At 47.9% G+C, this 16,019-nt stretch overlaps 5 protein-coding genes across 5 annotated transcripts; 1 reads left to right on the forward strand and 4 right to left on the reverse strand.

The window, feature by feature from the left end:
* Nucleotides 1-523: 523 nt before the first annotated feature.
* Nucleotides 524-1,543, reverse strand: FIESC28_02536 (uncharacterized protein; the record flags this gene model as incomplete). Its single annotated transcript, XM_031156685.1, has 1 exon — nt 524-1,543. The coding sequence occupies one exon, from the start codon at nt 1,541-1,543 to the stop codon at nt 524-526; it is 1,020 nt and encodes a 339-aa protein (XP_031019194.1).
* A 2,000-nt stretch (nt 1,544-3,543) lies between these two features.
* On the reverse strand, nt 3,544-4,903 carry FIESC28_02537 (uncharacterized protein; the record flags this gene model as incomplete). Its single annotated transcript, XM_031156686.1, has 2 exons — nt 3,544-4,751; nt 4,807-4,903. The coding sequence occupies 2 exons, from the start codon at nt 4,901-4,903 to the stop codon at nt 3,544-3,546; spliced, it is 1,305 nt and encodes a 434-aa protein (XP_031019195.1).
* A 1,998-nt stretch (nt 4,904-6,901) lies between these two features.
* Nucleotides 6,902-8,130, reverse strand: FIESC28_02538 (uncharacterized protein; the record flags this gene model as incomplete). The annotated part of the gene is made up of 3 exons (XM_031156687.1): nt 6,902-7,354; nt 7,410-7,774; nt 7,836-8,130. 3 exons carry the CDS (start codon nt 8,128-8,130, stop codon nt 6,902-6,904), a joined length of 1,113 nt encoding a protein of 370 aa, XP_031019196.1.
* A 3,051-nt stretch (nt 8,131-11,181) lies between these two features.
* Nucleotides 11,182-12,646, reverse strand: FIESC28_02539 (uncharacterized protein; the record flags this gene model as incomplete). Its single annotated transcript, XM_031156688.1, has 3 exons — nt 11,182-11,915; nt 11,973-12,567; nt 12,620-12,646. 3 exons carry the CDS (start codon nt 12,644-12,646, stop codon nt 11,182-11,184), a joined length of 1,356 nt encoding a protein of 451 aa, XP_031019197.1.
* Nucleotides 12,647-13,852: 1,206 nt separating this feature from the next.
* On the forward strand, nt 13,853-15,145 carry FIESC28_02540 (uncharacterized protein; the record flags this gene model as incomplete). The annotated part of the gene is made up of 2 exons (XM_031156689.1): nt 13,853-14,245; nt 14,291-15,145. 2 exons carry the CDS (start codon nt 13,853-13,855, stop codon nt 15,143-15,145), a joined length of 1,248 nt encoding a protein of 415 aa, XP_031019198.1.
* Nucleotides 15,146-16,019: the final 874 nt, after the last annotated feature.

A 16,019-nucleotide genomic window follows, 5' to 3' on the forward strand; every position in this document is an offset into this window, starting at 1 on the left:
AAAGTTGTTGCCAAAAGTTGGGAAAGTGCTATGTAGGGTTTTCGGCCCTACTCCACTTTCCAGATGACTAAGCTGGCACAGTTGGTATCGACAGTGTTGCTGGTTACCAACACTGTACGCCAAGACTCAGTCGGAGAATATCACTGGTGTTAAGAGAACATCAATCTAAATTAGGAAATGTTCGTGTAAGTGACCGATGAGGCTGCACATCACCGGGGTCAGTACTACTGTGTCGACGATCATTGTTCTGAACTCGATATCTCATCGTCAGCAAATCGTTCACTCCCCATGTTTCGATGCGAAATACGAGCGACATCACGTTCATCAGGCAGTCACATTCATTACCAAGGATCAAATATGAGAAAGTAGGTTGATTACTAGTGAAGACAATCATGAACAATCCAGGTATCATTTCTATCCGTCTAACGCAATGCGAAAAAAGATTATTATGTCCCATTCCAACTCTACAATATCCACTTGAAGAAAGACCATTTTCACCACATTTTCTTCTACTCCAATTGCTTCAAGCCCATTTGGCGAGAACAGCCATAACGGCAACACCAAATGCGACGCAAGCAAAGGCTAGCAACAGGATTCTGATGGGAGCCTTGCGCATGTAGGGGTTGAACATGAACTCGTGAGCGAGGAGCTCAACCAGACCGGTGTACATGAGGATACCAGCACTGATGGCGTCGAAAATACCATTGATGAGCTTCTGGTCACTGGCATTGTTGGGCTTGGCTCCTATGCCAGCAGCAATACCAACGGGAGTCGACAGGGCGAAGATGAATCCGAGGAGGTAAGGCATCCACTGTCGGTTACTAGGCCAAGGAGCAACGGCCAGACGCGAACCAAGACCGAGACCCTCGAACATCTGGTGGAAAACAAGGACGATGAGGAGAACGGTGAGCTCATCAGAGGCAATCGTGCCGAGAGTGAGACCGATGAAGATGCTGTGGAACACGACTCCGAACTCAAGGATGAAGATGGCGAGAAGCTGACCAGCAAGTCCGCCCTGAGCATCGCCCTCCTTGTGTTCGCGGCCGTGGGCAAGGTGTTCGTCACCTCCAGGAGCGTAACCAGACCCCCTACGGTCGCCGGTCTCGATGTCCGTGCTGGGTTGCTTCTTAGCAATGATTTCCATAGCAGGATCGAGTTCGTCGGAGTGGTTGTGCTCCATATCGGCATTGCTGAGACGAGCGGCGAGCATTTCGACGAAAAACATGACAATGACAGTCATGAGGGCAATGGCCTCGGCCCAATCGTAGCCGCCCAGACGATCCTCGAGACACTCGTCGCCCAAGTTCTCGACGGCCGGAACCAGAAGATGCATAAAAGCTGTCGCAATAATAACACCCGTACCGACAAACTTGCAAATGAAGAAGGTGAGCTTGGGCACAGGGATCGTCTTCTGTCGCGCCAGGAAAATAGGCAGGATAGCGCCGATCATGGAAGAGGCCATGATGATGAAGATGGCACCAACTCGGAGACCTCTACGGCCGAGATCGACGGCCTCGCCATTGCACTCTGCTGCGTCGGCCATGTTGTCGAGTGAAAGATGCTGAGAGAAAGAGGAATCCGGTATGAAGAGGAGGAGAATAGTCTTATGTACGAAATGTACGACCCAGAAAAGATGCGCGGGTCGATAGTAGGTAGTAGGTTAGGCTGAGGGCCGTGAGGTGGTAGCCGGGAGCGATGTCGTCAAATGCCAAGACGTAGAGCTGCACAAGCCAAGGATGTTTTCGACTCCTAGTTCCCCAAAGAGGAAGCGGCCAAGGGTAATCGAGGTGTGTGATTCGAAGTGCCAAGACGCGTACTAGCACTGAAACTGTTTTGCTGCTGCTGAAGAATAATCCAAACTCGAATAAACCAGCGAGTTGATATCTTTTTTATAACAAAAAACCAACAAGATTATTCACTCCAAAAAATGACAAAGAAAGTCGCGATGAACCTTGATGGGCGCGCAGCCTTGATAAAGAAAGTGGGCAGCGAAGAAGGTGCCGTTAAACCCGATTTTCGCTCCCTCGGGGCTTTAGGTTGACTTTGGTTCTAGCACAGCACAGGGCAGGACCCAGATTTGCTTAAACGGACGGAAGCGAGGTGCCGAGGGGGATGTCGCCTAGATTTTGGGAGCCGCAAAAGCGTGGGATGGAGATGGAGAGTGGGTTCTAGTTTTATCTAGGACCAGGGGTTTGGTATATATCAAATATGTAAGGTGATGATGGTGATGATCAAGGTTTACGCTTAAGAAGAACCATAGAAGAGATATGCTTACATCGTGTTATACTACGCTATACAGCTATATCATTGTTGATCACTTACTGTGACTGATATACTGCTAACGGGGAGATTCCCTTTCACAGTTATAGCATAAACTCAATCCTTAGCAAAGGTATATCTTCCAGAATCCTTTCTTTGGTACTACTGTACATTCACAAGAGATCCTGTATATCCGTTGCGCTCGACGTCCCAAGGGCATGGAACTCGGCAACTGCCACATTCCTTGGCATGTATGTCATGATCCACCGTGACATGAGACTCGACAACACAATCTCTCTTCCAAGCCATTGATCCTTTTGAGGGAAAAAGAAAGGAACGTGGTGGTTAGCTCTGTTGTGAAGTAGGAGTGGGTCATTCAAAGTGAGGACCTTGATGGACAGTTTTAGCCTCATTGGGTGGGCGGCTACGGCCGTTGAAGAATATTCTGAATTGTGGCTGCAATTTACATATCTCCAGGTATGAGCGTTCTATACTTGGTCGAACACTGTCTTATTGTCTTTTGATCTTCTGCGTGACTATCTCATGATATTTGTTCAACTTTTTGACACCATGAACAACATCAATTACAAGTCAGTGTTCCAGGAACGTTGAAAGAACCTTCAACATAAAGTGTGGCGGTCCCCTAGAAATATCAATCTCGTCGAATCTCATTGGCCAGCCGTGTTAACAGCCACATCCGACAATTAAGAAGGCCATCAAGGTTCTCCCTCAACTTATGGGTCAACTCTCATCCATGAAAACAACCCACGCAATCATAACCACCAAAAGGCCTCTCAGTCGGCTCAGACGGCAACATTAGACCCTTCAGTTCGACCGAAGGCGTATATCAAAGACCAATACGCTAATGCATCAGCTGCATCGGGGGGACCAATATTACTCCGCTGACCATAAACAATATATCGAACTCAAAATGTTCTTAGTGACATGAAGTCTGTGTGGCAACTCTCACTATCAATTCCAAATCTATGGATGGCCACCTTCAAAAAAACACAATGCCTAACGCCAATGATATGCTTCAATCGTCCGAAGTCGTACAGTTATAGCCATATTAAACTCTTGAGACCCCCACAAGCCGACCGCTAACCGTCCTCCCTGTCGCTATTCCCGTTTCATGCAGAGCCCATCGCTGGATCCCATGTTGCATCATATGTATGAGCTACCACAGGGCCCTGTCAATCATGATCCCACGGCCCGACAGCAGTAGCGGCATGCATCCTGCTGTGCGCGCATCCACAAAACGTGGTATGGTTTCACGCCATCATTTCATGAGGAAAACTGTATTTCCAATCCGAGCGTTCGGAAAGGCTTGTCGAGCTTCCTCAGGTCAATCCCACTACCCAAGCTGAACAGGAGAGATTTGACCCGCCCTTCCCACAGTACCCCTATGCGCATGTTTTGGTCCAGGCGGGTTTTGAGTACTCCAGCATACCTCTCCTCACCAGGCTTTTCGGGCTCTGGTTCGTTCTTCGGGGGCGGAGGAGGCGGCGGTGGTGGCTTGACCGCGACTGGTTCGGGATCATCCAGACGCCATTCCAACTTGGCTTGGAAACTGCGCTCCTTTGGTCGTTTCTCCTCTGGCTCATCAACAACAACCACTTTGTCTTCGACAACTGGCTCGTCCTCGATGACAGGTCTTACGAATGGCTTCCGCCAAAGCTCCATGCCAATGGCCCAGGCGCTTTCGTAGCTGAAAACATTGAACTCCATCCTAGTGGCAAGGCTGCAATGCTTACCGGCCACTACGGCATAACTTGCACTGATGTTGCCCATCAAGGGATTCAACGTCAGCGTCGCGGATAAAGGCGTCCCCTTGTGGGCAGGTAATGTCGCAAATCGGGTTCCCACACTGATTCCTCCCGACTTGTTCAGGGTGCCGTAATAGATTTCTCCACCGGTGCTGAACCGCCCATAGATTCTCTCCTTGTCATTATCGACATGGGCTTGCTTTTCCGGGCTTTCGGCATCACCGCCGAAATTATACACACCCCTAAAACCGAGCAATCCTCCGTCTGTGGAGGCCAGACCCTCGAGTGCGTACTTTCCCACGTCATATTGTGCCAAGCCTAGAGCTGTGCCGCCGTTCCTAAGGTGCTGCGCAGAGACAGCGCTGAGCTGGACTTGAAGCGCGGGCGATAGTCGTCTGACGAATAGAGCTTCGAGGAGGGACTGGGGTAGGTACAGGCGGCCGTAGAGGAGAGACGATTCGGGCTTGTCCTTGGACGTTTGAAGGAAAGGATTCGTTCGGTGGGGAAGTTCGGCGAGGGGTTTGTATGATCGTAGAAGCTCCGGGAGATTGACAGTTTCCGACTGCGGCGTTAGGAGAAGTCGAAGCGGGACTGACGAGAAGAGGTATGAGATGGAGCCGTCGACGATTCCGACCGAACCGAGCTGGTAGGATGTCGCGAAATTGGTGCTTGCGAGGGACGAAAGAGTGAGCCGTAACCCTAGAGGGGTCTGGAAGTTGAGAAGTGCTGCAAGTCGAATTGTTAGTACAGGTCATAGCTCGAGTCGATGCTGTGACCTTACCATCACTCGTCACATTGAGCGCTGCGTATGAGTTATCGCGATTCCATCCTGTAGCTTCGTAGAAGGCGCTGTGGACATAGTCCATGAACTCGCGCATATCAAGGGTCGATTATCATGCCTCCCTGAGAGTGATAGTTGGTCACTCCGGAAGCTTGGTGCTAAGTTGTGCTGAAGCTCGAATAGGTAGCAGGTGAGATGAAGCTTGGGATGGAGGTAAGGGCGGGAAAATATCGGCAACCTGTCATGACTCTTACCCTATACCTTCTAAAATTGAACTGCGAATCGCAGACGGGTTGTCACAAATTCATGATAGAGTATTTAACCTCAATGAATGCTGTTTAATCGGCAAAATATTGTCCATAAGTCCATGTTTTCACTGATAGGTACACTAGTAGGGAGGTTGGTAGTGGAATCTTTATCTGAGTAGAGGTAGTCTGCAAACACTAAACAGACGCAACATCGATAGAAGTCTTTAGGAGCAAGTAACAGTATTTGAAGGAGGGTTGGCCCGAGAGACTTAGTCGATCCAGCCCCAGATTCCTCATCGATACAGGACAAAGAAGGTCAGTCAGTAGGTATATTTGTTAGAAGCTGCTGAAGCATGTGGAGTCACACTTGGTACCCATTCAAGTACTCTTCCCCCATGCACCACAATAACCTCACCACTCCAGACATCACACTTAGAGCAAAATAACAGCAGAGAACAAAAAGATTATTCTGAAAAGCAAAAGAAAAGTGATACTCCGGTGCGGGGAATCGAACCCCGCTCGCCGCGGATTTCTATGATGAAAACGCGGTATGCTAACCGATACACCACACCGGATGTAATTTGATGAAAGAAAGAGAAGAGTATGTTACTTATAAGCGACTCAGATCGGGCTGTTAGCGTCAGGTCCGAAGTGGGTTCAGGTCAGATCTGAATGGAGACGTAGATCGGGGTCAAGAAATGAATACGTCAACGATTAAGTCTGGCCCACGAATGACATGGTGAACTGCAAGAAAGAAGGATGTCGAGTAGATACATAGACTAGACTACGACGGGGTTGAAGAGACTGGAGGAGAAAACAGTCCGGTTCAGATATTGAGCTTTTCCTGGTGGTAGATCATCGTTACGCCCCTGGCATGGATCTTCACCAATCAGCTTGCACGATAGCACCTCAAACAGTTGTTGTTCGCAAGAGAAGCCACGCTGAGTGAAGGATGTCACTGTTGTCCATAATAGCTCTCTATTAATGGTCTACGTTAACAGCCCGGCGTAAACCCGACAACAGCCGTAGCAGGTGAATGTCACAGCAGCCCCGACCCAGAGACTCGGTTCATGTGGCGTTATTTTCTTCAAGAGATGAGGAGTCCTTGTCTCATATGAGGTGAGACATCACTTGTCGAATCTGGGGAAACGATACACGAGATGGTCAACTGCAAGCCATGGCCAGCCCCCTACTCATACAAGGGCCTGCATCATGCTTGATGTGTTGTATTCAAGCCTCTCTTCCCATCGTCCGCATGCGGAGCTGCAAATATGCAAGCCTAGACTTTTGTGGCTTGTAGAGCGGTTCAATTTTTATTCTCGGTATGCCTTATTCACAGTTAAAACCTCAAACTAGCATGGACTCGGAGTGAATACTCCGTACATGAAGTAATTCATGGCATTCAAGAGCTGCATTGGTATATTGCTCAAGAAAAAGAAATATCCCAAGGAAAATCCTAGAGTTTCATGACGATATACCCTTGCTTGGTTACATCGGACGACAGGAACGAGTCAGCTGAAGACATTAGCTTGCTTGGGGAACAGGCGCACGATACCCCGGAAAATGACCCCTGGTTTTCTCTGGCGTTGAGCATCCTGGCCTTCACTTGCGGGGGACCAAGTGAGCTGAAATCCTTCGACAAGGATTTGCCTCGTTTTTACAATGGCCTTGTTGAAATTTTCCCATATGCAAAGAGAAAGGTAGAGTTTATGTTTGTCTTCTTGTGTAGTCTTTAATTAAGTGCGTGTATCCATTGTTTGTATATGGGGAGTGTCGCCTCTCCTTATATCTGTATGTATAGTATATCCAAACTCGGCAGCTAAAAGGCAAAACAAATAAAAAATGACTTATTTCGCATGCTCAATGCTATAAGGTTCATGTCTCGGAATCGAAGAACTGGCTTCACTAACAGCCCTCTCGTGATGTTCCATAATCTCATCCTCCTGCTCACTCTGCGGTTCGCTATTCGGCGATCTAACGACGTGTGTCACAACAGTCTTTTTGATGCCCGCAAGATTTTCGCGATGCTTGAGCTCTATCTCGTCCTCCTCGCCGAGCTCGATGTGCGTTCTTGTAAGGCCGCCTGCAAAACGACCGGGGCGAGTGCTGTTCTTGTTCGTCGTACGGGAGCGGGAACTGTAGTCGTGCTCGCCATCGCCAGAGTTGTTGCCGGCACGGACAACCTTGCCGATCAAATCGGCCATGTTCATTTCGATGTGAAGTTTGCATAGATACACGAGCGGGTGGAATTGGACGTAGACGAAGCTGTTCGGTAGAGACATCATACCAATAAGGAGGACCTGTCATATATTATTAGTAAGAGAACACATCGATATCTCGGAAATCACAACTTACATCCAACGCAATCGAGATTCCGACGAGGAACATGTTCATGTGATATAACCTTGTGTACTTTTGCAGACCGTTCGCAACAAGGCGTTTCTTAACAACCCAGATAAAGTAAAAGTTGAGAACCGCATCCATAAGTGCAAAGAGGACCTTTTCGAGTCGATCCCAGACTTCGTTGACATGGATAAATGTCTCACTGATTTGAAGGCGCGCTGGGATCCAAACTGAGAAGACGCTGATGTTGATGGCTAGGAGGATGAAGAAGCATGTCCACTTGAGTATGGTTGCATTGCGGCGGACGACCATTAGAAGACCGACTCGATTGATGATAATTTGGATCAGACATTGAACTTGTATCGACCAAAAGACGACTAAACATAAAGTCAGCACAGAGTTCCCACACAAACAAGCACAAGAGAGATGTAGACCTACTGATAAAGAAGTAATACTGAAAACTAGGCTGTATAAATCCCCGGAGGTACATCCAGACCAGGATTCCAAGAGCAGTACTCGAGATAACCTCAGCCCAGATAAAAGCGATATAAGCAGTCAGTCTTTTTCGTCGTTGGATAGCCGTCTGCGTTTGACGAACGGCCTTTGCAGAGTTGAAGATGGAAACGCCGAGTGATAAACCCCAGATAATAGAAGCGAATTGCATATCGGAGTCGGAAGGAGGCTCTTCCTTGAAGTGCGCAGGCACGAGGAAGCCTCGCTCTTCGGAGCCCATGTTTGCGGTTAATGAGAGACTGAATTGATATGGCCAAGGAGTGTAGATGAGAAAGTTTTCACGATGTGGATATAAATCCAGCACGAGAGGAATGTGGATGCTGGGAGGCAGGTGAGATGGGTTTATACTCCAGATATCAAAGAGAAAGAGTCTTGGCAGGGAGTTGAGATGAAGTATGCCAGGTTTTCAGAGACAGGGCAAACGAGCCGTCAAAAGCAACATGGTGGTGAAGTCGAGTCACGGCCGTGCAGTTGATACACTTCCCCAGACAGCCAACTAACTACAATTTACAGCAGCAGAAGCAAAGCTAGAGCATGAATCTTCAGTGGCGGGAGTTGCATCCGGTGATACGCAGGCATTATCCCTACTCCGTACGTCCAGCGCTAACTAATGAAAACTAAACTAGGGAATAAGAAAGGAAAGAAGAGGCTGTGGCGTTTGATTGACCGCTGTGCTGGTATGAAACCGAACTAGAAGAGCCACTCGGAATCTATTCTCAACAATGAAAAGAACCCTGAATGGTTATCTCGACCCTCAACCAGGTACTGTAGGCAAGTAATTGATGTGGATGTCCATAGACCCACGATACTGTTAACCCATGTCCGGGGAACATCCTAGTACGTAGTATAAAAGTTCCTCTCCATGTTTACATCCAATACTGATGAACAAGAATCTCCGTACGTCCGGATGAGATTTTAGAAGTTGATTCTGATAGCGCTAGGCATGCCTCTGTAGTATCCCCGCGCTCTTCCCTAGCGTCTTCATGAGTCAAGGTCTCGAACACAAGGCTGAGATCGACAACTAAAAACGCCAAACTAGTTCTGGCTCGCATTTTGCTTTGACATTCCTTTATCCCAGAGGATTGGTTGCAGGGTCAGGGGAAGCGGCTTGAATATACTGTTATGGTAGAGAGTAGACTTTTTACAGGACACCTTCGCTTCTTAGTCCAGACGTTGAAGCTCGGATAGATGATACCCAAAACTCTATTTCATGAGGGTCTAGAGCTGTGACACAGGGGATTCATTTGAGTAGATACGCATGTTCTCCATTGGAGATGTCCTCAAGAGATTATTATTTATTTAATCACTCTACTGTTTAAACCGCACATTGTCTATCATTGACTTGTCCATGTATCCTAGATCATCTCCGGGATAAAACCTAGTATAAAGCGGCTGAAGCGGATACCTCGAAATAGCCTCCTTCGCACAAACATTAAACGGCCCGTATCCTCCATCTCCCGCTCCAAGCAATCTAAAACGTTGATCTACAAAATACAGCCAACGGTAACTTCGGTGCAAAACCCAACGTTGGCTATGATCATCACCTGTAAATTAGGCCGTAAAGACCCCTGTAGTGCGCTGTCTGTGCTCTTTATTGCCCTTAGCTTCTGGGTCCTAAGCCAAGAAACGATAGAGTCCAGATTTGTCTGAACAATATAATCCACTGAGCTGAGATTATCTATGTCATCGTCAAACGGATACATGTTTTCCGTCGGACTAAGTATTCCTTCTATCAAACTTGTAGATCTCGTCTAGTTAATAATCAGCGTATCAACGGCTGAGCTACAGAGTATACGGGTGAGTGAAATTGGCTCTAGAATCCTTCAGTCTCTAGTCGTAGAGCTAGTACAGAGTATTCCACACACGTTCAACTATGTCCGATAATAACCGCGAGGATTTCATGTCAAACACGAGGCTGTCGTTCATACCCGTAAAGTCTAGCCAAGGTGTAGAAACTACAAGCGTTAGACTTGAACTGGTGGCTGTGTTAGTCTACCATAGTCTGGTTGCCTTCCGATTCGACGAGTCCTCTCGCCTTCACCACCATATCTGCTATCTGCAAAACGATTCATCTCAAACACAGAAAGTAATAGATCATATCATCTTATCACAAGTGAACCTCTCCCTCTAAGAAAAATCCAGTCCGAGCACAGCCCTACCACAAGACTCGAGTCAATCTAACGCCTCAAAGTCATGGCGATACTTTCACACTCACTTCTTTGCATCAAAACGCAAACGCCTCAAAGCCTCAACCGTCGCCTTAGACCCGTACCATTCCCAGTAATGATGAAAAAGTCGTACGACAGCTAGACCCCTGGATGAAAGCCCAGTTCAGCCGGTACAAGTTTCTTCGTCTAAAGTTGGGGTGCAGGACTAGGCCGTGATAGTTTAGAGACCACACACCATCAGACACATGTACAGCTCACCACGTGCTCTTTGGTTCGGGAGCGTTATCCCCGAGACAACGTCAATTTCGTTGCGCGCTGAAGGCCAAGCCCTTTTGTCCGTATGCCTAGATTGAGGCTGAGGTCCAAGTAAAGGTCAAGCTTCGATTACTGATAGACTAAAAACTAGCCTTTTTGGATTTCTGTATGAGAGACGTCAAGCCTATATAAGAAGGCAGGTGCTTCTCTTACATTTCCCTTCACCCGAAGCTTCTGGATATCCCTACTCGTGGCAAAATGTAGGCAGGGGCAAATTATTGTGCCCCTATCCTTAGTATGGATGCTGGGCTGGCAGGTGAGTGTGAGAAGAATTATCCTCTGCGGCTCGGCCTACAGAAATCAGGTAGCCTAACCGCTAGCATATACTCGCATAAGGTGACCAAGTTATTTCGTCTCTTGTGCTTTCGATGGTCACTTCTTGACACCTTGGTGGCTGGCTGGATGACTTCGCCGAATAGATTGAGAATTATAACGGATCGTGGAGCTGCGTAATATGAGGAATACTGAGTTACTGGACGTTCCGCGGATATCATGACTGGAAAGGTAAGTATAATCAATCTTAACACATGCACCGTTTTCGAAAGCGGAGAAAGTTACGGAGTATTGTTCTCTTTAGCTACTGGATCTCGAAATACATGGCGAGCTTCCCTCTGAATCTCTCGTATAAAGCTTCCTTCTAAAGCTCTCTAATAAAGCTCCCTCTCAAAGCTCTCATATTAAGCTCTCTTGTGAAGCCCTCTAGAACTTTCCTTTTCGTGATCCAGTAGCTTCCTCATCTCATCGTTCAACGCCAGTTGTCTTGAATGTTGACCAAAACCAAGCAGAGCTCAAAAGTCCGGGCACCATTGCTCGAGGTTAGCGACCCTGGCCTCAAGCTCACGCACTTGCTGCTGAGTAGTTGGGTTATCCGGAAGGGACAGTTGCAGGGTCTCCATGTCGTCCCTGAGCGAACGATTGACCTTCATAGCTCTGTTCAGTCTGAGATTGAAATCCTCGCGCATCTGCTCAATTTTCTCATCAAGGGACTTCTTCATGTGACTCATCTCCAGAGAGAGATGAGCTACAGTGTCGTTGTTAGTCTTGGTGATGAAGTCCTTCAGTTCCTGAATCTGCTGGCTTGAGAGAACTGGGGTATGCTCAGTGTTGGAGCTAGCAGGCGTAATGACACCAACCTCAGAATCCTCAGTCTCGGAGGAGAACTTGGAGGCGAAGGCGTCGTGGCCCTTACAAGCACTTCGGCCAGACTGTCTGGGGTAACCACATGCGTCGTCGGCTCTATCATCTTCCGCGGTGGTCTCCTGGTGAGCCATCTCCTTCGATTCGACGTACTCTAGATCGGGCGCTGCATAGATGCGATTCGCCGCAGGAAGACCCCAGGCACACTTCTCGTTGTTGGAGCCCCATCCGGAACGCGATTGTCGTTGGTAATGTTGATCATCGGGAGGAGGCGAGCATTGAGATCGACCCCATGCCTGGCGGACTGGCAGGGGGTCCCAAGTCCCAGGCATAGCAGCTTCCTCGGAAGGAGCATCGGCATTCTTGTTGTTCTGCTGGTCAAGGGCTATGAGTCTGTCAGTTAGCAAATGATATATATAGATAAAGCAGACATGTAACTTACCAAGGGACAGTGAAGCGTGTTTCGTGTTCCACCAAGGGTCGTGGACAATGACCTTGTTCTTTGTCTTCAAGGACTCATCGGGTTCATCCTGGACAGAGTCATGAACTCCTTCATTGACTGCTTCGACATCGTTGACAGAGCACTGATAATCCTGAGCGACAGGAGGCTCAAAGCTACCCCAGAAGGCCACTGGGTTTCCATTGCAGTCAGTTGCTTGGTTTGCGTCCCGGTCAATTTCTGGGTATTTTCCCCATCTGATGAACCTGTGAGGACCCAGATCAGGATCCGTTGGATAGAGGCATTTGAGGATGACATAGGCGGAAAAACTAGAGCGCTTTGGGTAGAGCGGGTGCTTTCTGGCGATCCAAGCGAGGTCTTTGGTGACGGACGGGTCCCAGAGATAGTCGATAATGTCGATCTTGTGCTGAACATCCCAGTGTCGAGAGTGCTTATTCCAGACATTCCTGAGACGCCTGAGATCATACTGATTCAGACAGTCATGCGGGAGGTCGTCAGAGTCGAGAGGCGGAAACTTGACGTTCACTCCGTTCGCCATCTTGTCATAGTTCCAGTCAACGGCTTCCTGTTTGTTATTCTGTGGTTAGTTGATCTGAGTTAAAATGATATCGTGAGATGTGGTTTCATACATCTTGTTCCTTCTTGCGAGTGCTCATCGTGAATGTCTACGAGCGATGCTCGAGATGATTCTTTGTTGGATCGTGAGGATGCGGTGCAAGAGTGAAATCTTGCGTTGAAGAAATGAGGAGGAGAGAATTTTATTTCCTCTGGTTTGTTTTTAAAATTCCTCTCTCCCGCTAACGTATTGTGCGTTCCTAGAAATCAGCAGCTCGAGTGACTGCCTGCCAGCTGGTCAGCAGTGATTCACTGTTCAAGGAATCACTTGCTCAGGCACTACCTAACTCGGCACTCCCAGCCACTGCCCGCATGTAATCAAAAGTTAGGTATTCCTAGCCCACTGTCACTTGGGTGATTGATCACTGCATTATCTGGTGCATAGTAAACCCAGAGCTTCAAGTTCAACGATCTCCCTGCCTCGTAGAGTTCTAATGAGGCTATTCCCACAGATCAACCGTTCAGGGGTATCAACCATCGATAAGATAAAGGGACAGCGGCAGCTAAGATTCCGAGTGTTCATAGAAACAACCGAAGGAGACATGTCACGTTTGTCACTGTAGCGTATGTTCCTCTGTGAGAAAATCAATGGGTCAAAAAGGAGTTCATCAATAACTCGATGAAAGAGACCATGGCAGATGCAGATGCAATTATCTTCACGTCGGTTAGCGGATCGACTGGGAGGTATGTCTTTTCTTTTAATCGATAACTGCCATACAGAGAACCTCGTCTATGCCTCTGTCATGAAGTCTGTTGAATATTGTCATCGCATCCATTCTGAGTATTCCGATACCTGGTACCTTGCTAGTTAACCCATCTTGTCTACTGCGCTCTCCCGTACAGTAATCTATGCGAACAGCCATGTGGTGGAATATTGGGCATCACATATACATGTTCTTGTTTGATGGTATCAGTTGTCTAAGACTTTACACTAAGGTTGCAGTTGTGATTTACGGGCTCATCGGTGCCTACATTTCCACCTTGTCGAATCCACAACATCCAACATCCATACTTGACCTCATCTGCCCCTACCCCCTCAGGCGGATCGGAAAATAACCAGGACACAGAAGCCTATTGAGAAAATCACTTAGGCAACCTTAGGCACTAAAGCTTAGGAGAGAGTTTCCTAATCTTTATGATACACTTAACTAAGTCCCGATTTTTCTTTGACCTACCTGCCCACTTCCACTTCAACATCCCTCGAGGTCCCCTTTCCTCTTCTTGATTCACCATCCACCACAACAATCATGGTCGGCTTTTCAGCCAGATACAAAAAGTTCCCCTCCTTGGACACCCCAAGCTTTTCCAAAGACCCCTTGAATCAACAGATCCTGCGCAACCTCAAGAAGCTGTACGATGAGCACTCTAAAGACTGGGACCGAGGCACCAGGTATGCCATCATCGATCACGTCCTCAACGGTGACACAGCAGTCACCGAGCGCATAGCTCTTGCTCCTTGCAAGCACAAACTGCTGAGCCGGAACATGACTTTTGCAATCTGGGTTGTCTTGAGAGCTACCTACGGCTTCAGCAAGATCGTCAGACTGCAACACAGACTTGTCACGCAATACCCGGGTATTGATCCGGAATCCTTGGTCAGTCCTCTCAAGAGCAGTACTCTCGAAGAGGGAACATCACAGGTGAGTCCGTCGCATAACTATTGATGCATGCCCTAATACTATTAGGTTGCCCGACACCGCGAGCCAAGCATCTTTGGACCAGTAGGCGTTTCCCAGTTCACGTACCAACACCAACAGCAAAGCGTCCCCCCAAAGCGAAAGCAGCTTGATATTGTGGATTTTCAGCCGTGGAAGATCTCAAACAAAAAGATCAAAAATGAAGAGGATACCACATCCAATCTACGCTCGCCTGCTTTTCAGAAACCCCTCCTGCCTGCACAAGAGGGCCACAGCACGACTTCCGTTGCCTGCAATGCCCTTCTTGCATCGATTGAAAGCCCTGAGCAGGATACCTTTCATGACCCCGAGAACGAGGAAAATTGTGATCCGTCTCTTCAGACCGCCCTCCACAGTTCTGCACAAGCCCTTGATTCTAGCCATTCAGTCTCAACAGAGATAAGCGGTAACCAGTCGGCCAATTTTACCCCCCTCATCCAACAAAACCAAGATTTCAATGTTCAACTCCACAAATTACGATCGGAAGTCGACCAGATAAAGAAGGAAAGGGATATCGAGCATCAAGGGTTCATCAAGATAATTGCGTCGCTTCGTGAGGAGCTCCGAACGGTCAGCCGTAAATCGACCCAAGGACAAGTCTTGACCAAAGCCTCGAAAGTTGATACCGCATTGACGGAATACAACAATGCTGCCCGCGCGCTGCGTACATCCCTCGACTCACTGGCAGTGGAATTGGAATTGGAATTGGAACTGGTTGAGAAGAAAGATCAAGAGAAACACTTGCAGGACTTGGGAACGACTGTTCATACGATGAAGAGTTCCATGATGGCTGTGGAAACGTACTTCGATCCCCAGCAACAAAAATTCCGAGACAACATGAAAGCTCTTGGCACGATGGGTTGAACCTATATGCTAGGTAATCATGGGGGGTACGAAGAAATTACTTGGCGAAGTTGCTGCTGTCGAAACCTGAGTAGATAGAACTTTCACATAAGCTCAATACAGGTAAACAATGCAACGCTGCTCAAAGATCTTTAGTGCCTCTAACTGTGACATGTACTTCATGAAGTGAGCTAGTCAAAGTATGCTTCTTCTTCTTGAGCCACCCGGCTGTGCACATCCCGCACCTCTGTCGTCATATAATCATAAATACTTAGATTTCTTAGTAAAACTTTAGGACATTTTGAGAATCTGCTTTCGTCTGTTAGGCTTCTGGTTAGACCAGCTAGGCAACTGGAGGTGCCCGGGCGGGATGTGCACAGCCGGGTGCTCAAGGAGATACACTAACTAGCCAAGTTCTCCAACATAGAACATTCACATGCACCAAGGGTCTTGTCTATTCTACGGATTTCCCCAACTCCAAGCCTCAAATCACGGTCGACGGTAACTCTCTCCTAGCGGTCGGCCCGTCCGCCGGTCAAGTCCCCAGCCCACGATGTCATCTCTTGCCGAAATCTCTGCATACCCTACCTGCCTGCTTCAACACCCTACCCTCACCCTCTAGAAACACAAAAGTGCATTCTTTTCCTGCATGGAACAATCTAGTGGATGCATGACGTTGAATCGATACCCACTTTCCTTGTTTGGTAGGGACTTGTTGCTTTGTGCATTTAGATGCCGGAGATAATTCTCCAAATTCTTTTTTTTCATGTTGTAAAACACCATCGTGAGTCGTGCCGTTGTCGGACTGGACTATCTACCCCAAGGGGTTCTCACTCTATTTGACTCACATCTATACCAATTCCCTTCATTTAGGTATTGGCACTGTAGAAAGCGT

This window comes from Fusarium coffeatum, assembly GCF_003316985.1.
Source record: "Fusarium coffeatum strain FIESC_28 chromosome Unknown BRIP53273_contig_55, whole genome shotgun sequence".
In the NCBI taxonomy this organism is placed as follows: domain Eukaryota; kingdom Fungi; phylum Ascomycota; class Sordariomycetes; order Hypocreales; family Nectriaceae; genus Fusarium; species Fusarium coffeatum.